This window comes from Gallinula chloropus (genome assembly GCF_964237585.1).
Source record: "Gallinula chloropus genome assembly, chromosome: 1".
In the NCBI taxonomy this organism is placed as follows: domain Eukaryota; kingdom Metazoa; phylum Chordata; class Aves; order Gruiformes; family Rallidae; genus Gallinula; species Gallinula chloropus.
In genome coordinates, this window is record NC_140085.1 from 71,452,051 (window position 1) to 71,474,160 (window position 22,110).

At 38.9% G+C, this 22,110-nt stretch overlaps 1 protein-coding gene across 1 annotated transcript in view; it reads right to left on the minus strand.

Annotated features, from left to right (window-relative positions):
- Positions 1 to 22,110, minus strand: part of ATXN10 (ataxin 10) — a gene marked incomplete at its 5' end in the record, with an annotated part of 103,776 nt that overhangs the window by 25,648 nt on the left and 56,018 nt on the right. Inside the window, one exon of the mRNA XM_084272372.1 lies at positions 19,837 to 20,006. Within this exon, the coding sequence (XP_084128498.1) occupies positions 19,837 to 20,006 (170 nt within the window). The remainder of the gene's footprint in view (positions 1 to 19,836; positions 20,007 to 22,110) is intronic.

The window sequence follows — 22,110 nt, forward strand, 5'->3', positions numbered from 1 at the left end:
AACCAAATTTCAAGCATTCCATAAAGTATACCACAAAGTAACCATTTACATTGACAAAAAAATAGATTATCACAGAATGCTCTTTTAAAATTTCCTCATTACTGTTCTACACATGATCATATACTTCTAGTCAAAAATCAGCACAACAGTTGTGACTCTCTAGTAACTTCTTTGCTCTATGGCTTATAGAAACTTCAGTACTTTATTTCTCCCCAGCAGCCTGCAAAGAAGGTAACTTTTTTTCCAATTACTTCTTGAAACCTAGTACAGCTGAAATATCACTGAAAGCTGCTGGCTGCCTACAGCTTTCAGTGGGAATGGAAAAGTGAGGAAAAGCAAATTAAATTCATACCCTCTTTTGATGAATGCATACCCTCACTAAGGCAACATGCATCATTACACTTCCTCATTGCTCCTGTATTCCAAAACTGCTTCAACTCCCAACTTCAGGGATTACAGCTCTTCCTAGGAACCTTCTGAATTCAGCAAGCAAATGTAAATGCTGATCAGATTGTCTGTGCTCTAAGGATGACTTTTGCTGTGTCCAGCATGACTTAATGTTCTTCCTTTTACTTCACGTTGAACCAAGAGTTTTGAAAGAAATTAAATAGCAGACACACAAATTCATCTGCGGCGAAGGCAGCAGTGTGCAGTACTCAAACGATGAAAACCGTGTGGGAACAGATCTAGGACGATTTCAAAGCCTACAACCATCTGTGCTGAGGATCACTGCACCCCACGGTAAAATTCCGCAGCCGAACACACCCGCGTGCCACGCTGACTGGCAGCGCCAGGAGCGCAGTGACAGGCTCAAGGCTACAAGCGACGCACCGCAGCCACCCAAGCAGCGGCAGCTTTCACCGTAAGCCCCCAGAGTCTCCTACTGCAATGACCAAGCGACTTTAGTAGCGATAAAACCTGGTGAGGAACCGTAAAGAACAAGTTATTAGGTATATTTACAGCGCCCCGAACTTCACAGCCAAGGGGGAGGGGGGCGGTGGGAAGAAACAAAATAAGGGGGGGAAAGCCAGTAGGCAAGAAGACTGGAAGCAGCACCCAGCCATTACTGATGCCATTCACTACTCTCTGTTTTCACATTCCCTTGGACACAGAGCTTCCAGGAGTTTAGTGACGGGTCAAAGAACAAACCATTAATTTTCTACTACGTGTGTAAAGGGCATGCACTCTATTACATGTCAAGTATAAAACTATCCTTGATGATAATTAATTTTTTCACTAGGTTAAAGCACAGTAAACTAAAGCAAGTGTTTCAGGAAAGGACTGTAAAATGCCTTTCTAGGGCTCTACTGAAGTTGTAAATGGTAGACTACGGGACCTGGCTGACTACTAAAGCCAGAAGACAGTTTAATGTTGTTTGCTGCTTGTGTTTTAAATCAGGCCAGTCAGGGAAACCTTCAGAAGTCTGCTGCCAGCCATACAACTACATCACTTAATACCACAGTAAATAATACTTCACATTAAGCAATGCCAATTTCATACTCCCTTTTATATGAAATGTTACATTTTTTCAAGAAACATATAAATAACAGAACTGTGGTCCTTTAAGAAAGAAAAAAGAAACCCAAACCCAAATCTTGCAATTACAACAATTGCTTTGTTTCAGGACTAACAGATGTGGTCTCAACTTACTGCAAAGCAAAACGTGCAGCCTACTGGGGACAGTTTGAAAGCAGGTTAATGCAGGTGCAAATCAACCCTTGAGTTGGGAGGAAAGAAGCTTTAGACATGCACTATTTCTGATGAGACCAATTAATATATTCTTCCCAATACCTTTTTTCCTTTATGACACCTTTACATCACAAAGTAGTCTTCATCCAAAATAGAATAGGTGGCACATCCTTTCAAATAGAAAGCAAAGCAGCTTCACTTTCAGTCCATTTTCAAAAGTAATTAATTGGCTTCCTTTTTATTTTATAATCCTCTACAAAATATCAAACCTGGTCTACGTACATCCCCGTAAAGCCCTTTTAGTTCCTTCTCCAGGTTATTTTTATAACCAAATTCAGTATATTAGCTTGTTGGGTTTTTTCTTAATTCAATGCTCAGTATGCAAAAAAATCCCAACAACTTTCACTGGAACATTCAGGAAAGGTAAGAAAAGGTTGAAGTGTTCAGCTTAACTTCATAAACATGATCAAAGTCAAAGCTCCTTTCAATATTCTTTAAAACCTTGACTTCACATGGAGCAATAACAGACTGAAAGGTGTTGGGGTTAATTTAAGTTTCTTATACATCTTTTTGGTATTCTGCTTGCGCAGAAAACATGTACTGCAAAGTAAAACAAATTGTTGGCAAGCAATGTCAAAAATATGAAATCACTGCAACTTAACTGATTATAAAGTGAACAGAAGACCTTTTGGTCCGTTTTAGCATTCTTTTTTACAAGTCAGGCTGAATTTATCTCTTCATGACTGAAATATTGCCACAAGCTACTTCAGCAGCTGAAGTCTACTGAGACAACTACAGTCACGGATCTTTCCAAAGGACTGTTTACAAGGGCCTGTAATGATAGGACAAGAGGTCATGGGTTTAAACTGAAGGAGGGTAGACTTCTATTAGGCATGAGGAAGATTCTTCCCTGCGAGGGTGAGGAGGCCCTGGCACAGGTTGCCCAGAGAAGCTGTGGCTGCCCCCTCCCTGGCAGTGTTCAAGGTCAGGCTGGATGAAACTTTGGGCAACCTGGTCTAGTGGAGGGTGTCCCTGCTCATGGCAAAGGGGTTTCTTCTAAGTGATCTTTAAGGCCCCTTCCAACCAAAACCAGTCTGTGATTCTGTGGTTTTATGAATTTTAAAAAAATTAAAAATCTCATAGTTAAGCAATTTATCTGAGGAAGATGCTCTCTGAAAAACAGAGCATCCCAAACTGACCAAATTATTTCTCAAATGCTGAAACTGAACACTGAAAGAGAACAGAAGACTTTCATTTCATAGAATTAATGGAAGGGTAACTGTGGCATGAGAGAAACTCTTCTATGGAAAAAAGCATTCAAATACATTAAGAGAAGCTTTAATTGAGTTAAAAATTGGTAACGTGATGGGTTTTTCCCACTTTATGGCACCTCCTAAAAAACAGTAATTAAAAAATTAATTATACATATTTTTAAAAATAAAAATTTAATTTCCCATCATCTGTGTCATATAAAATAGTAATTTAACAAGAAGTAGGGATGCACTAACGAAAGTGGTTCAAATTGACAACCTATTACAGAATGTGTACCAGCACCGTATGCTAAAATTAAACATGGAAATATCAATGTGTGGGAAGATGATGAACCAGTCTTTTCTGTTATTTAAATAGAAAAATAATAGTCTAAGGTTAGTAAATTGGTATAATTGCATTGAAGTGTTATTCTTTATCACCTTAAGTAAGTAAGTGGGGGAAATCCCTGTGCATGCATACCATTCAAGCATTTTATGTTCATCACATTTCAGAACAAAAAAGGTTTTGCTTTGGTGTCTTTACATCTTTTACACAAACAGAATCAAATTTTCAACAATTCCAGGATTTTGCTAGTAATGGTGGTTCATTTTTAACTGGAAAAGAAACCTGAACATTGATCCTTTAATGACTGTTCATCATTCTTGGTACTTGTGATCCGTTTGTTAATGTAACTGCAGTTAAAAATAACTGCTAGAGTGTTTTCCCACTGACAATCACTACAAAGTGTGTCTCTGGTGGCATAAAGTTTTCATAACTTTTCCATTATAGTTTTGCAAAGTCCCAAACTGCCAATGGCAAACCACAAAAAGATTTAGAACGTGAGCCAAATTATACTCTAAGTTACACTAGGTGCAGTATTTGACCTCTTCCAGAAGTTACCCACTAACATACCAATATGTAAGTGCAGAATAAATCCTTGCACCTTACACTACATCCCCATGACAGCTGAGGAAATCAGTTATCAAATGACACGGTCCACTTGCTTCACAACCCAGCTTAACTGCATTCTGAAATGCCACTACCGGCTCCAAATACCTATCCCCTGGAGCACCCCTTGACAAACAGACAAATGCAATACTTAAACTTCTCCTGCAGGTGAGAGCTACCTGTATTTTGAAAACTATTTTCAAGGCAAACAAACTACTGAAAAGGTTAGGAGCTACAGGTTAATACAGAAGCAGGGCACAGCAACTTCAAACTCACGTGCTGCAATTCAAGAGATCTGCAAATGAATTGTCAAAGGTTTACCTAGATAGGTGAGGGTCTCCATGGCTGGAGCCAGTGGATCATAAGGTTTAATTCCTCTGACTGTGGTCAAAATAAGTATAAGAATCATTAGAGAAGATACAGAACATAGGGCAGAAGGAAAAGAATCATCAACCTCCTCTTAGGTGGACAATACACTAGTAAAGTCTGAAGGCTGCAACAAACTCAAGTCATTCCAACTCATTTCAGCAGAGCCGCTAATTGCATTAGTAAGAGACACAGAGCCAGGATGCCAGACTTTGGCACTGCCTTGTGGTTGTCCCTTCTTCTGGTACATTTTGGATGGTTCCTGAGGGGCTGTTGGTTCATGACAACTAGCACTCATCCAGACAACACTGAGAAATGGCTGGGTACACAGCGTAGGCTATGAGCTCTTCCCAAGGGGAGGTATGGGAAAGGCCTTTCTGTGATTTGGGGGAACGTGAAGCTAAAGGAAGAGAGGCCCACAAAGGAGAGTTCTGTCACAGAGATGTGAGCCATGACAGACTCTGCAACTTGCCCTCAAGGCTAGAAATGGTCCCTAATGCATTTTACTTGCTGTACCCACTAGGGTCTGGCCCGGTCCCCATGTGATACTGGCTGTGTTTCTTAGCTGATGATCCAGACCTACACAAAGTTGAGCAATTCTTCTCTACATTTGCCTGAAATTCTAAGAATACGTATTTTCTTCTAACAATTCATGAAGCATAACCTTTGCACAGGATCAGATTCTCTTATTAAGATAAATTTAGCCACCTTGTTGAGATTAAGATCAACTTTACATTTCGAAAACACAAGAATCCTGATGTTGTGATTTATATGTCTATAAAAGCCATATATTTAGTATGCATGATATACAATAACTCAGGTATGCATGCTCTAGCACTAAATTTCATGCTGAAAGCTGGCTAATGCCTCAGGCTATTGAGCGAGATGATACATGAAGCTGTACATAAGGAGATTGCATACTAGTTTCTTAATTTACCTTTAAATTACAACTACCAGAGGGTTTTTTGGTGGGTTTTTTTGAGTATTTGTGTCTCTAAATGTCTTGCAGTCTGGTAATAACAACTGTAGGTACTATGAAAGTAAAATTCCCAGATTCTAGCTGACCTCACACATCCAGGATGAACAGAACTCTAATTCTGCAGAGGTGTTGTTCAAATTATTTTAAAAAATTTGTAATAAATGTATCATTTCATTTGGTCAAATTACATAAAAATATTATTCTAAAAAACAAGGCATTTATATATATCCTCAGGCACCAAGCCAACTGTTTTACAATTTTAAATTTTCTGTTTAGCTTTATTTATATTGTTATTTCCTTTCCTGCAACCTATCATTAACTTTGATTACAGGTCTGCACCTATGCAGTCAAGACTGCAGGTTCTAACTGAAAACTAGAAAGAGTTCTTGTTTCATTTCAAGACAAGAGTTTCATTACTCTACGTAGAATCATAGAATGTGTTGGCTGGGAGGGGACCTTTAAAGGTCATCTAGTCCAACCCCTCTGCAGGAAGCAGGGGCACCTTTAACTAGATCAGAACTATATACATGCACCGTGTTATTAAAACTTCATCAAAAGAAACCTACACATGCACAGCAACCCTTGCTAGCAAGTCCATAAAACAAACAACAACAAAAGAAGTCATATGAACAGAGCTGCAGGGTACATTTCTGAATACATAGCTGAAATTTGTACCAAAATAAATGCAATCATAAAATTAGAAACATTAAAAAAAAATTCTTAAGATCTACAAGTCACTTTTTTTTTTTTTAAAGAACAAAGAAAACTTCTGTAGGAGTTTATTAATAAACACTGTTTTCTTTGAAGTTGCTTTTCAAAGGGACAGGTCGACACTTTTATAGGAAAGCCTGCAGGAGTAGGTTGACAGTAATGGTGGGTCAGAAGGTGAGAGGAGAAAAAGTGTTGAATCAGAACCTCAATCAGCTGCCACCAGATTGATCTATTGTAGGGGCATTAAAAATGACTTTTTTAACTTTTAAACTTAAGAAAGCATTTTTAAGCTTTTTTTTCCACAGCAGCTACAAATTCTAAAAGCACTCCAAAAAAATGCGTTAAATGGTGAGGTGCTCATGAATTGCACAACTGAAGAGCTGGAATTAAAAGAAGGCACACCGAGCTACCAGAAAGTCCAACAGGACTGCAAGTTCCAGAAGAACCAGCTGTAGTGAATGCCCTCTGAAATTGCATCAGCTTCTCATGACTGGAGCTGCAGGGAACAGGCAGCGCTGAGACAACCCAATAGACCTGGTTGGAAAAAACCACGGTAGTGACCTCTAATTAAGTACAAGGGAACACAATTTAGACAAAAGTTCAAGTGAACTTACCATTTTATTATTAATTTTCACTAAAATGTTTCTGATTTTGTTGCAGGCAAAACACTGAATTTAGGTGTTTTTTTTTTAAACTGTGATACTGAACAATACCCTGAAATATTTCCAAAGGCAAATGCACAACCTTAATTTTGCTGGACTAAAGGGAGAAAGGATTTTTAGAAAAGTTGGAAACTGCCCTATGGAAAATTCCAAGCTCTAAACAGCTCCATGGTTAGCACCCTTCCTTTTCTAAAAAGGACAGGGAAAAAACCCAACAATTTGGAGGTAAATGCTGCACTTTACCCTTTCTAAAAAACTCAACAGAAATTTCGCCAACTTAAATATGAATTCACTGAGCTCTGCAGTTGTGCTCTAGAACAGTGATTTCTAGACAAAAATCTAAATCCTCATTTTATCATACATGACATGAGTGTCAAACAAAAGCAGACTGTAGTACTACAACACAAAAAATAAATACTTAATTTACAGAGAATACAAACTCCATTATTTTCTCAAGATAAAGCCAATCCTTATGTGAAGTCCAGTAATAACTTAAAAATATTAAAGTGACCTGAAGTGTTGCACCTCCAAAATTATTAGACTGAAATGAAGCATGCTAGATGCAGTCAACTATCTCAAGTTTGTTACACTTAGAAGTAGAAAAATTATATTTTGAAATTACATAAACAGTAATACCAGTTATACCCATTCTATTGCAAATACATCCCTTACACTGGGTGTTCTGTTCCTCAGGAAACCATCATCAGAGTAATATAATTTCCACGGTTTGCATCATTGCACAGTGGGATACACACATGATTCAAGGCAATCACATTTTCAGCATTTGTCGTTTTCAAAGTAATGCTGGCTTGCAAAATAACATTTTTTTTCCACCTCTGAAAATTCATACAAAATTTACGATCACACAAACATTTTCATGTTTTCAAGTATCAGTGGTGTTTCTCTTTTTTCCTTTTCCACATCATTAATACTGGTCCATACCTCATTTTTTAACAAAGTTAATTGAGAGATGCCAAAACATCTTGCCACTAATGAAAAAAGATGTAACAAGGTGCATAGAAGTTAACAATGCAACATTTTTCCCAGCAATAGAACAAAAGTTATAATTCTTACTGAATTTGAAAATCTCTTTCATAGTATATATGAGTAATACAATCTCAGCTGTGCTTGTGGGAAGATTAGTACATCAATTATGTACAATGCAATTAGCATCAACAAAAAACCCCACCCCTCTTCTGTATTTTTTCCAATGAAGCCCCCCCAGGAGTATATTGAAGCAACAACCAGATCGTGCAAGCGTATCCATATGTAAATATGTACTATATATAGTATAACGGTATAGTTTGGATTGGAAAGAGCGTTTAAAGATCATCTAATCCAACACCCCTGCCACAGGCAGAGACATTTTGCTATCAACTAAGACCCATCCAGCCTGGCCTTGAACACTGCCAGGGAGGGGGCAGCCACAGCTTCTCCAGGCAGCCTGTGCCAGAGCCTCACCACCCTCACAGGAAAGAATTTCTTCCTCATGCCCAATCTAAACCTACCTTATTTCAGTTTAAAAGCATTATCCCTAGTCCTATCACTACAAGCCCCTGTAAAAAGTCTGTCCCTCATCTTTCTTATCAGTCTCCTTTAAGTACTAAAAGGCCACAATAAGATCTCCCTTGAGCCCACCTCATCTTGTCTTCATAGGAGAGGTGCTCCAGCTCCCTGACCATTTTCATGGTTCTCCTCTGGGAGGATCCCAGAGCTGTATGAATTACTCAGTTGGGTTCTCATGAGAGCAAAGTAGACAAGAAGAATCATCTCTCTTGACCTGCTAGCCATGCTTTTTGTGTATTTATATATAGACATAAATGAACATATATATATATTAATATTATATATAACACACAAGTGCCTATGTAAGTAGGCATTTTCCTATTTCCTAGAATTATGGAAAATACTCCATCTCATAAATGAGAACAACAAAGAATAAGGCAAGACCACTAGTTTGACAGAAAGGCTGTATTTGCAATTTCCAAAAGAAATTACTATGAGTGCGTGGGTTAGTGATCAAAGTACATGCAAAACTAAGCAAAGCTCTCTTCTGCACCGCCTGGAATCACTATTTTTTTTACACCTACAGTACACAGCTATGATAATCCACCAGAATGATTACATATTAGTTATATAGTGAACTTTTATCTTGCTTTATCTTGCAAAGATTGGTCAAAAACATCTCTTATTTGTGTATCACAACTGCCAACAGTTTCTACAACTATTTTAGCTATTTGGAACCTCCATACAGACTCTTGTTTTCTCTCAATCCTCAATCAAGTGGCAAAAAAGTAGATTTCAGAATTTAGGACTGTGAGGATACAGCTGAAAATTTGTAAGTCAGTCTTGGAGAATAGGATTGTTTGTCTTATCCCATTTCCAAGCAGATAACACCACTGCTAGAGTTCCTTGAAGCCTGTATCCTTGTCTGGAAGTTAGATAAACAACGTGCAATGCTGTTGTCTGTTCAGTTACTCTCTCTCACGCTAAACCTGTGCAGATATATATACACTGGTTATTAGCAAGCACTTAAATTTGCCCCTACTGAGTGATAACCTTACAACTGAGAAGAAAAATCACCCTGGAGGTGTAGGTCTCTCCTCTCCTTAGAGAAGAGCTTAGCATCAGAATGTGTGATGGAAACAACTGGTCCTGTGGTGTTCCCTGGTGGAAGTGCTTAGAAGGTAGATGGAAAAATCTTGATAGAAGTCTCTAATCAACTAAAGCTTAATACATAAAATCAATCATGGCATGGATTTTGCAAATTTAACTCGTTCACAAACAGCAGAGGTTTTAATTCATTTCACAAACAGCAGAGGATTGTTTTGTTTTTCTAGTGTCTTTACTAGATCTTTGGTCAATGTCCCTTTGAAATCCTTCCAGCAAACCACTTCTGCCATAACAATCTGATCAAATCTGACTGCAATTCTGATGTGCCAACTTGAAGACACGCAGTTTTAAACACTGAAATACTAAAGAGGAAATTTTTTATCTCCACCACTTTTTATGGAAATATTGGCACAGGCTGCCCAGAGAAGTTGTGGAAGCCCCATCCCTGGAAGTGTTTTAAGGCCAGGTTGGATGGGGCTTTGTGCAAACTGGTCTAGTGAAAGTGTCCCTGCCCACGGCAGATGGGCTGGAACCAGGTGATCTTTGAAGTCCCTTGCAACCCAAACAATTCTCTGACTCTATGATTAAAGAATAGAAAATTTTCGAAAAGCACAGTTAATATGAATTGCCAAAATAAAGATATTAATAGACTGTAACGGGAATATTAAGTCTTTCCTCCATGAAGACACAGACAGAAGGCCCTCACTATTTACGAAATATTTTTCTAAAATCTCCTTAAAGATTACAAGAAGTTCTCTCTTCTTCACCTGTTCCACCATGGATAGATAAAAGGCAGCATGAAAATCTAGGTAGGTTTCTTCCAATCATTAACTATTGATAGTAACGAGATTAGATAATCTATAGTTAATAAAAGGACGTAGAAGTGATCAGCATTTATTTTTATATTATTGCAGCCCTCTAATAATATTTGGGCTCTTCAAAGAACCCTGCATTTCAAGCAGAAAAGATAACTTAATGGAATCCTGCATATAAGAGCTGAGCAGGCAGAACCTTTGCCTACACAGAGACGAGAATCCTCATTATTCCCTCACACACACACACACACACACACACACTTCTGCAGCCTTTAGATGTGAGACTATTCAAGTACTTTGGTTCCCTTTGGAATACACCAAACCTGCCTAAGCATTGCCATGCAGAACAGCAAGGAGCAGAGTAGTGCAGGATTACAATTTAGAACAAACAGCATCACCCAATGGCAGAAATTCAAAACTGCAGATGAGAGTCACACCACTTTCTCTTCCCAAAGTCATAAAGAAACACAGGAGAAAGAGGTGAAAAAAAAAACCCTCATAAAACCAAATGCTTCATCTGTTATCAGAAGATTGGGTACTCTGATACAGCCTCATGTCATTCAACAGGAGTTTCAGTAAACAATTTTCAGGGCTGGTAACAAAAGTTAGGCCCTGAAAGAAGGCACACAGGCTAAGGTTCTCTTAACTCAAGGCTCACAGTGGCTTTTTGGATAATGCAAAGCCAGGCTGAAGCCTGCAAGACATTACACCTCTGATGAACCTGACAAAGGGCTGCCCCAGGAGTTACGTAACTGAACCCCACTGCAATGAAACCAGACTTCTCTAAGCACAATTGTGAGCTTTATCTAGCTCGATGCTTCTTTGATTTTGATGAGAAAGTTAACATCAGGACTCAGTGGCATGCATTCAGCATCCTGCCTGCTGATCCCTGGTAAGGGATCTTCCACTACCCCTTCCTCAAGCCTTCACACACAATGAGTATGCCTTCATGTCCTACTCACCCTGAATGCAGCACAAAGACTATATTTTGTGATTAATTTACCAGAGTAACTCTTGGTTTTACTTGTACTATCACGAATGCCATCCTCCATTATTATTTTCTCAATTGAACTATTTCACTTCTGTTTCCAAAATATGAACTGAAAAAGTAAAAGTAGTGATGACTGAATCTCAATACCCAACAGAAAAGAATTTTTTTTCCTTTAACCTATGTTTACAAACATTGGGATTGCCATAAAAATGTAAGCTGAGAAACTTTAATATCTCACAGTAACCAAAATTTAGTAACTACCCGGGAAAGAGATGACAAGATGACTGATTCCTGCGCCTCACTGGGTAACTAACACAGCAAACAACCTCCTGTAAATGGAAAGGAAGAGAATGTTTTATGGATCCAAAAGGGGTCATGTTCAACACTCACAGCATTATAACATCAGTCCTCTGTGACATCTGGTGCAACTTTAAAAAAAAAAGACCTAAGAACAAAAAAGCCTTGAAACTGCCATGTGGGATGGCAGTTAAGAAGAGACAGGGAAACTCAAAGTTCAATCTGGGGTTATAACAATGAAAAACAACATAGAAAAGTAATGGAATTCCTTGTTATAGTCATGGAAAATATATGTCACTTGTATCTAGCACCAGTAAAAGTGGAAAGAATTTGGATTAACGGCTCAGATCTGAGCTGGAGAAAAAGTATTCAGAAAGGTAGACATTCTTCCACATATGGTGGTCTTGCTCCCAGCCATCAGTTACACTGGCAAAATGCAGGAAACACAGGAAAACCTCCTTCCTGCAATATATGGAACAGCCTTCAGAGCCTTTTTTTTTTTACTATTAAATTAGCCACATCAGATTGTGGTTATTTTAGGAGCAGTTTTCTTAGCATTGAGTATCCCCAACAAATTCTGTTCTTCACTGTCTAGTAACCTAGCAAGAAACATTTTTGGATGATATAGTGCTGCTCTTCACTTAACTGAGAATGATATATAAATAACAATAACAACAAAGGTCTTTGAATACCTCAGAATATTTTGCAAGCTACTAGAACTTTAACATTCCATGTCTCACAAAAGCATCTGAATCCAAGCTGGAGAAAGGAAAGGAGGTTGTCATGACTCTCAGACTCCTTTTTCTAGAAAGTAAGGTCACATCACCTCTCATCTTTATAAGCCTCAAAATATACACCTGGAGAAAGAAATCATGAGGTTGATCAAAATTGCTGAGGAAAGCAAAGACATTTTCTAATTTCATGCTGAGGCTACTCTTGAAGAGAGAAAGCACCTGCAAAGCCCAGGAGGACACTCCTCTATTTTACAGAGGAGGTAACACGCTAAGAACGACCTGCAGTATCCACAGCACAGCCATAACTCCCTTATTATATGGTGCAAGCTGGTGTTTGCAGAAATTACTCCAAGCAGCGAGGACTGCTACACTACACACCTTTCAGGTAAGTACTACATCGGGCCATTCTGCAAACTGACAAACTGAAAAGCCTGCAACTGCCTGAAATACTCTCTGCTGGACACAAAGTTTAATTCGTGTCTGCCACAGGTATGACAACTACTACCCAACCCATTGGACCAGAAAATGAATCACAGGAACCTCTCAGAATTCTTCCATATATAAGGTATATATCTTATTTTTAGATTTCAGTCTGTCTTAAAATGAGTATTTTGTGCATGAGCTGCTTGTCTGGGACAGGCAGGTAAAGTATCAATGCTACAGACGCAGCTTCAGTGCTTCGAATAAGCGGTTATAGGGAATTTGCAAATGGTCTGGAAACGGCTGCTTGGCAACGGTGTGCTGAGCCTTCCTTTAAAAAGGGCTGGACTCCTGTGCTGAGCCACAATGGCAATAGGGTTCAACACCAAATAGGGTTCAAAAAAGCCATTCAGTGTCAAAGAGAGGCCAACAAGCCTGCAAGCTGGTACTGACTGGAAATGTATGCAGAGCCAGCTTGTTTTAATTTTTAACGTTAGAAGGCATCTAGTCATCTTACTCCTTTCTATCTTCAGTTTCCACCATAAATCAAAACAATTAACTTCATTTCTAGAGCTATCCAACATCTTAATTTAAAACACTATGAACTTCACAAGAATAAACCTCCTCCCACAGTATTTCTTTTGTTTCAAAATGCCCAAATCCTGCTCTTGCATTTGGCAAATGTATATTGCCTAAAATCATCATTCTACAGACATCTCCACATTGGCAAAAGCCAAAGTAGTTTACATGTATGTATATTCAAGGTTTGGTCAAAGTCTCAGCCTATGATTCATGAGAACATAATAATATATGGATTGATCTTTATACCCCTTTATCTGTTAGATGGCAATTATGGTAATCCTCCACATGAAGTAGACCTATAATATACTAGAAGGGAAGTATGGTACTGTGCGTATGTCAGCCTTCACCTAATCGTTGAGGATATCCAGGCAATCAATTTATGAAGATGTCTCTATGTAGTATGCAATTTACATATCAAGTGGAAGCTGTTTAAAATAAAACCTAAAGAAAAGTAAACAAACAAAATAGCTAATGTACTACTGATGTGGAGCTTCAACTGTACCTAAGTGCATCTCAGTTCCTTGCAAGAGAAAATTTTCTATGCATTGCATGATCAAGGCTTCAAGTGAAATCAGTCAAACTGAACAAGTCATAAGGAATGACTGGATCAACTGCATCAATTACAAAAATGGGTGGGGAATATGAGCAGTTCAAGAGGGAACATTAACTTGTCGCCTATAAAGGGGCAGAACAACAGAATAAAGTATTATTCTCTAATAACCAATAAATCACATTGTTATAAAAAATAATCCCACAATTTACAAACTATTATGCATTAAGCATGCATCTTCGACCTCAGGGCAAGAAAACTCCATACCAAGCCTTTATTGCCCATATCGTCCCACCACTTAGAGATTGCATGGGTTTGTTTTTTTTTCTTTAGCAGTCTCTACCACTTTGATGAAAATCTTGGCACTTCATGAATGTTTCAAAGTTGAGACAGTACTGAAGATTAATATAAAATCCACCTGGGACCAAGACTAGAGACAGTTACCTTGTATGCCACAACAGATACTTATAAAGACACTCTTGAACCACAGACGCTTTTCTACTCAGGGTATCTCTATAAGCAGAGTTAAGTTAAGCAGAGATCTCATCTCCACAGCAAAACCATGGCTTCTAAAGTACTTCTGTGACAAAGTAGACTTTAAGCTTTACTACTGACTACCAAGAATCTCTTCAATTTTAGGCTTATGCTTAACATTAGGAGAATATAATCATCATAGTTGTGTAAGTTTCTAACGATTACATCAAAGGGGTTTATTTCTCTGCTCCTTCTCTCAACAGCATATGTATATAAACGTGGTATGTTCTTCATTGTGCATAAGCCCAAATCCTCTAAATTAGAGGAAAAATAAAAGTAATTACTCTAAAAAGTTAAAATAAGCCTGAAGAAAAAGAACTGATAACCTCACACAGTCTTTCTGAAAACCTTAGGTGAGAAAAAGCCAATTGTTAAATAAAGCAAAGTATTCGTCTTGAAGTTAAGGAGCTGAATGGTCACAATTCGATCGACAGATGCTGGCACCTTTCTAACTGTATTCTGAGTGAATTCATACACTGGATTCACCAAGGCACATCCTGCCCCAATGAAAAAAATAATGAAAAACTGAATTCCAAACAAATCAAATTTTGTTCACACTTTCAGGCAGAAAAATATTCAAATTAGGGAGCTAGTCTCATCTAAAATAATTTGGCTTCGATGTATGTAAAAAAAGTCCAAGCTACACTAAATAGTATCCAGATGTTTTATTTGCTACTTTTATTAAGGATTTAACTGTAAAAGCTTTCCACCCCTTTTCTACCAGAAGACTTCCTTTCTCACCTCTGCATTGACAAAAAACCCAATATAATTGTATTAGAGGAAGCACTGCTCCCACCTCAAATAAAAACCAGGTATGTGAAAAGATTTCCCTCAGATTATTCACCTCACTAGAGTGATTCCAATTAGGCTAAGAAGGTGCCAGGTGCCAGTACCAAAACCAACTTTGTATTTAACATTTTTTCCCCACTACATAAATACCAGAACCATTTACAAATGAAACACATTCCGAGATTAATATCCTATCATACATCAGCATCCCCAGTACCTGAAATGGCCCTGCCATAAGAGTATGGACTGCTTAATTTACCTGAGAGCATCAGTTTTGCTTTTAACAGACTGATTAACTAAAAGAGACTTCTTAAAATTTACTTACGTGTATTCACCCTTCTGCAGGGAAAAGAGATATCTCAGTGTGTGTCGAACTACCCCAGCATATTATTATTATTACTACACAGAGTAAGCTTACTACTACTTACTATTGCTACACAGAGTCTACAGGTAGCAATAAACTACCCATATCCATAACAAGAGTCAGTTAAAGATGACAAAGGCAAAAAAAAAGGAGCGAGATCACAACGCCAAACCCAGGCTTAAGTGCTTTGTTCTAAGTTAGGCCTAACTTTGCATTCAGAAACATCACCATTTTTCTCTGCAGGATCCCTCTCAAAAGGCAACAATACAGCATGACCTCAGCATGCCAATGTTCTGCCAGCTGACTGCTCCCCCCTTAGCAAGGAACACAGCTCACATCTTGCATCTAGCTTGTTCCAGACAATGCTGCACCCTTCAGTAACAGTCTTCACTGGACAGAACCCCCAGGCAATTCAGGTTCCCCGTCTGAACTCAGAGGTAAGTGAAGCAAGGTGAGTAGTGAATGAAGACTGCAATTAAGCATTGTCAAGCCTTCTACATCAGTTCAGTGCCTTATTTACTAACTCCAGCAAGGTTATGTGACTGAAGTCTGTTAATTCCTCTCCTTACAAGACAGGAAGAGAAACCTGGCCTTGAACACTGCCAGGGAGGGGACAGCCAGAGCTTCTCTCTCAGTCTGTGCCAGCACCTCACCACCCTCACTGGGAGGAATTTCCTCCTCATATCTCATCTAAATCCACTCTCTTTTAGGTATGAGAAGGCTGCTCTAAGGTCTCACCAGAGTCTTTTCTTCTCTGGGCTGAACAAGCCCAACTGTCTCTGCCTGTCTTCACAGGAGAGGTGCACTAACCCTCTGATTGTGGTCCTCATCTAAACTCACTCCAACAGCTCCACACCCTTCATGTACTGGGGACTCCAGAGCTGGATGCTGTACTCCAGGTAGGGTCTTACCAGAGCAGAGTAGATGGGGAGAATCACCTCTCTTGACCTGCCGGTCACACTACTTCTTTGGATGCAGCCCAGGATACGGTTGGCTTTCCGGGCTGCAAGTGTGCACTGCTGGCTCATGTTGAGCTTCTTGCCCACCAGCACCCCCAACATCCTTCTGCTCAGGTTTGCTCTCAATCTGTTCTCTGCCCAGTCTGTAGTTGTGCTTGGGATTGCCCTGACCCTTGTAGAGTTCCTTGCACTTGGACGTTTTACACTTCATGTGGTTTGCATGGGCCCACATCTCAAGCCTGTCAAGGTCCCTCCGGACAGCATCAAATAATGAACACTTCATTCTTTAGGTTTCTTTCCTACATTTTATTCTTTATCATAACAGTTCTTCTATACTAAAGCAGCAGAAAGAGCTGCACTGAATCCATGACTGCATAGTTCTAAAAGTGAGAGTGGAAAATAAGTGCCTAGAGCCTCCAATCAAGAAAACAATACAAATTCTGTCCAGATGATAAAATTGAGGTGTTAGGAAGGCAAGTTAAGCAAGGTCAGAGGTGATTTTTTTCCTTTTGATAACTTTATACACCAACTACTAGCCCAAATATCCACTCAGTTCAAGAACGCACCTCCTCCCTTCCAGTATATTTAACAAAACATACAGCGTATCTTTGTGAAGGTGACACAGCAAAATACAAGTCACAGGACTGCCCCACCTGTATGACAATAGCGCTTGACATGTCTTCCTCCTGCAGAGAGAGAACGCACGGGAGAACTGCACATCTGTTGCAGGCTCTTGGCAGGTTTGATGCAGAACTAGCTCAACACATTATGACTTTTTTCCCCACCCTTTTATTTGTTCTGTTTTTCATGCAAAGGTGTGTGCAGCTCAGGACATGCATGTACCCAACATTTATCAGTCTAAAATTAATGTTTTATCAGACACTCTTCTTATAAATGCCAAGCCATCCAGCCTTGCAAAACAGGCAAGAGGGCAGTGAGCCTGGCCAAGACCCATTTTAATAACTGCATCTTGCTTTATGGCTTAAATGTCTACCCACTCCCTTATATCTTAAGAACTTATCACAATAGTGTAAATAAAGCTATGAGGAAGAAAAGATGTAAAGAATGCATTGCAAATGTTAACAGACTACAAGCTAATGAATGCTTTTTAAAAACAAAGAGTGGTTTGAAAAAGTGAAGAAGCATTAAAGCACTAGCAAGATATTTCTCTGTTCCAGAGTATTACACGATTTTTCACCATTACCAATAAACCAGTGCACTAGTTCCTTGCAATTACAGTTTTTATAGCAGATGGAGACCACAAACAGAGATGAAGAAGCAGCCTTTGCAAAGCAATTATACTCCCACTTTGCTCTTGCTTTAACACTGTCACCAGTGCCTCATGCAGTAGGTCCTTCAAGAGACACATGCTTCCTGAGGCGTAGCCTGGCTCACAACTTGCCTCCCAGGGAGCAAGCAGGTTGTCACTCAACTCTTGAAGAAGCTCCTAGAGACACTAACAGCACACTGTCTACTCACAGTGCTTAGCCTAAGTCACCATTCAAGCCCCAAGTCTTGGGAGACTACTTATGTTTTCAGAACAGGTCAGGAAGACCAACACCAAGCACTAGGATTATATTATAAAAATAATTAGTAATAGCATGCTATTACTCTGTTTACTCTGCATTATCATTGTTACTGGGAAAAGAGCCCAGAAAGACCTGTACTGGAAATTACTGAAAAATATTAGAGAAAATAAGTGTGACAGCCTCAGGTCATTAAAGAGTCAGAATACTAACAGTGCCCTTCAAGAGCCTTTGGTAAGTGACGTGCAGCCCTCCCATGCCAAAAAATTAGATAAACTGACTGAAGAGAAAAGCCACTTCCCCAGCTTGTGTCTACAATTCACACAAAATCCAGTAGGGAAGCCCAAGGTCTCTCAGATGCATTGGTCAGCTGGGCTGTTACATAAAAAACACCATCTAGCCTGCATTACATTACTTTTCACTGAATAGAGAAAATAAACCCCTGTAAACCCAGTAACGGATATAAAATAACACCTATATTGTGAGATACTGCTCTTAAATGATCTGTGGGAACCCAGGAACTAAACCCATCTATATTCAGTTCTAGGTCTGACGCATCCACCACGTTAAACAATACGCTCCCGTCTCAAAACTTCAGTTTTCTTATCTGTGCAATGATATGGGCTGCTTGCCCCATCCTCACAAGCACGTGTTTAAGTATGAAAACTGCCTTAAAAAAATGCCAAGTGCATTTATTAGAACTAATTTGAACGTATGAAACAGACTGAAGGTACAGACAGGATATCATAATATTGGCATTTCTAAAGTTTCAACAGACCTCAAGTAACATTCCATGATATCACACACAAGAATCTAAGTAATTTTCAAGACAGCATAAAGCAATAATATGTGCAGGCAGTTTAAGGCAAGTTAATACCCAACTTCCATTGAAAACACTTAGCCTACATGCCTAATTGCTCCAGGGCCCTTTGAAAATCCCAGCAAAAATGAACAATAGGCAGTAAATCAACCCTTTCAAAATTAAAGCAAGCCCCTCATCTCCATTAGCAGAAGGTACTGCACAAAAACATATTTCACTTACATACACACATATATTGCAGCATAACTGGTCAGAGACAGAGCTATCCAAGAGCCATTAACAGGATTAGTAATATTTTTCAGAAATACTATCATCCTTTGTTTTACACCATAATGTTAATGAGGAAAGGGAGGATCGTGTCTGCATTTCCCATGTATATGACCATATTACTTCCTAAGAGGAAAGACAGATATGGGAATCAACAGAAGATTTCTCTACACGAAACTCACAAGGATGAGCCAGAGAAACAGAAAGCTTTCATCAGGCTCAGGCTACTGTTATACACGATGTACTGTGTCTAGACTATAGTTGTTTAGGCCACATGAGAAATATAACTTACTTAATTTTCATGGTACTCAGAGGAACCAAAAGACAACATTATTTCATGACCGCTTTTCCTGCTGAAATTAAGTTAGTCTAAGCCTTGGAGGAAAGCCACATCTTTTATCATGTGAAGAAAAAGGACTTTCATAGTTAAAAACATGCTGCTGTTCTGTCTTGCTCCTCATTGTGGAAACAAACTTACATTTTCCATAGAGGAATTCTAACCATAGAGTTCTAATTGATAGAAGCACACCTACATTCTTAGAGCGGCATGAAAAAATACAAGGGGTAGAAGAATGAAAAAGCATTAGAGACTAACTCAAGGATTAAAAACTAAGTTCATGCAACAAGTCCCATCCATTTCCCTTCAAAGTGAAGTTGAGCTTTAGTCTCATACATTTTATTTTCAAAGAAAGTGCAAATGTGAAAACAATAAAGGAATTGGTCCGGGCTTGCAGTCTATGGGACTGAAGTAATAGGCAGACATTATGTTGGCATTAAGAAGTTAACACATCTGTTCTACCAATGCAGACAGTAAAGGAAAAAGTAGTAAATTACAAGACCAAGTCTAATATCTATTTGTAGAACAACAATACATTTACAACAATACAACAATACATGACTCATGACATGAGCCATGAACAGAGGTGTATGCCTGACTATATGTTCTTACAGAAAAATGTATAAATTTACCTTGTCTTGATTTTCCTTATTTTTGTAACACAAATTTCCAATCAAACGAATGAGATGAGATTTAAAGCCCACAGCTGGATGTGAAATTTCTTCCTGCTCTGTCATAGCATGTGTGGCAGTGAAAACATTTACAGCCTGTTTCCCAGCAAGATGAGTTAATCTCAGGGTATCTACAGAAAACAAAAATACTTTCATTAATTGTCACATGAAAAATCATCACTTTGCACAAATTTTTATTGCTAATTGTTAGGTTCAAAGTTAATCAACATAATTTCAGATGTTGTGCAATATGTCGAAGGAACTTTGAGAGTTTTATTAAGTTTCTTAGCTGGTGCTAGTATAAGCATACAAGGCCATCCCAAGGTTAGCAGGTAGTTTGCATCCCTTTTACATGCTTGTATAGTGCTTAAAGTCTGAAGGGTGGTGCTATCCATCTCTACTTGAAGAGCCACAATCTGTTGACAATACAGGCACCATAAGTGTATTTCTAAAACTAAGGGGTTTAGATAATTTCCTTTAATTCAAACTTGTTACAGCAACATGGATTAACCCCAGAATTACGTTTTTTCCTGTCTTCTCCAATCTGCTTCTAGCTCTGTTGAGAAAAGATTTCAAGTACATCGAGCACTTTGACACGTCTTCACAAATCCTTTAGTGCCATAATCTTGTCAACTGAGCAATGCTGATGCTCCTGTATTATAAATGCCCGTTTACAGCAACAAGGGTTGTTTTTTTTTTTTTTTTTACTTCTCTCCAGAGAGAAATCAGGGAGAAGGGAAACAAAAACCTTTGAAAACAACACTCCACAAAGAGACCACACCCAGAAGACAAGTTGAACTCCTGTGAACACCTGAAAGGCCATATCTCTGAGAAGCCAATTCACCAGCAGCTAAGCCTACATTTAAAAATCAGAAACAATTTTTCCCTACGCAACCTGAAATACCGATAAAGGGTCTGACATGTCACTGTCCCCAGGATGCTTTGTGTAACTGACACTGGAACAGTAACAACGTAGCATAACCACACTGTGGCACAGGGCAGTAATTAAGCGCCATGCTCCTTCTGCTCCAGGTGTGACAACATCCATAGGGGACTGAGATTTCTTTGACTTAAATCAGAAGAAACTTATATTACAGTTTCAGTTCTAGATGGCTGATACAGGAGAAGAAAAAGATATCTATATGCTGATATGTTATGTGCTGATAAAAAGGTGAACTAAATTTTTGGTAAGGGGTGGGGGGTTTTTTTAAATATTCAACTATATAACAGGGCTTAGAGGCTCCCTGCATGAGAGCTACCCCTTCATTTGTTTGTATTTTAAACTAGGAAAAAAACAATAAATCTCCTGATTGCCCCTAAAAAGACAACCATCATAAACCAGCTTTTAAACACAATCATCTTTCATATAACTTTATTTGGTCCTGTAAATTCAAAAGTGCCATCAGTATCTCACATCCTTCTCCTCGCATCCACTGTGTGCTCCCTTGCCTTACAGTCTTAGTATTTCCTCACACACAAATAGATGAGAGAATCCCACAGCCTTCCCAGACCTTCTGCCTGCCCTTAAGAGGGACCCCTGAATGAAAGAATTACAAACAGAAAAAAAGGTAACCCCCCCCCACACACACAAATAATTAAATAAAACTCTCCAAGTTTTATTACGGCGCAGAGGAAAATGCAATGAGCAATGCACCTACCTGATAAGAAAAGGTGGAAGAAAAACAGCCACCTTCCATGCATGATGCCAGCCCAGACAGAACTGCTCCACTCAAACACCACATATCAACGCATTAAAGCCACTGCTCTCAGGGTGTCACCCAAGCTCTCTACAACACCTCAGTCTGCTGTTCTCGCATTATCCCAAAGAGCAGTTCTTCCAAAATAGCCCTGAACCCAAAAGACCATTTACCTGCCCAAACACTGTGCAATCAAGCTGCAGACAGTGCAAAAGATATTAACGTGGCAGTACTATTTTGTAACTTCACCCAACGATTATTTGAAATAGCAAAACACACTCTTTAGTTGATACATAAAGATCAGTCAGGTATTTCGCAGATCTTTGAATCAATCTTTTAGTGATTTCCAACAGGGAAATTTCTCATTATATAAATTGAAGAGAACAACTTCATCAAAACATCTATTAGATGAAGAAGTTCTGCATTGTCTATCCTTCTTCTGATCTTCAGAGCTAGATGCTAAATAAAGGTCAAAGATCAACATGGATTTTTTCCCTTTTTTGCTAATCCTGAATTAAAGGAATCATGTAGGCAAATG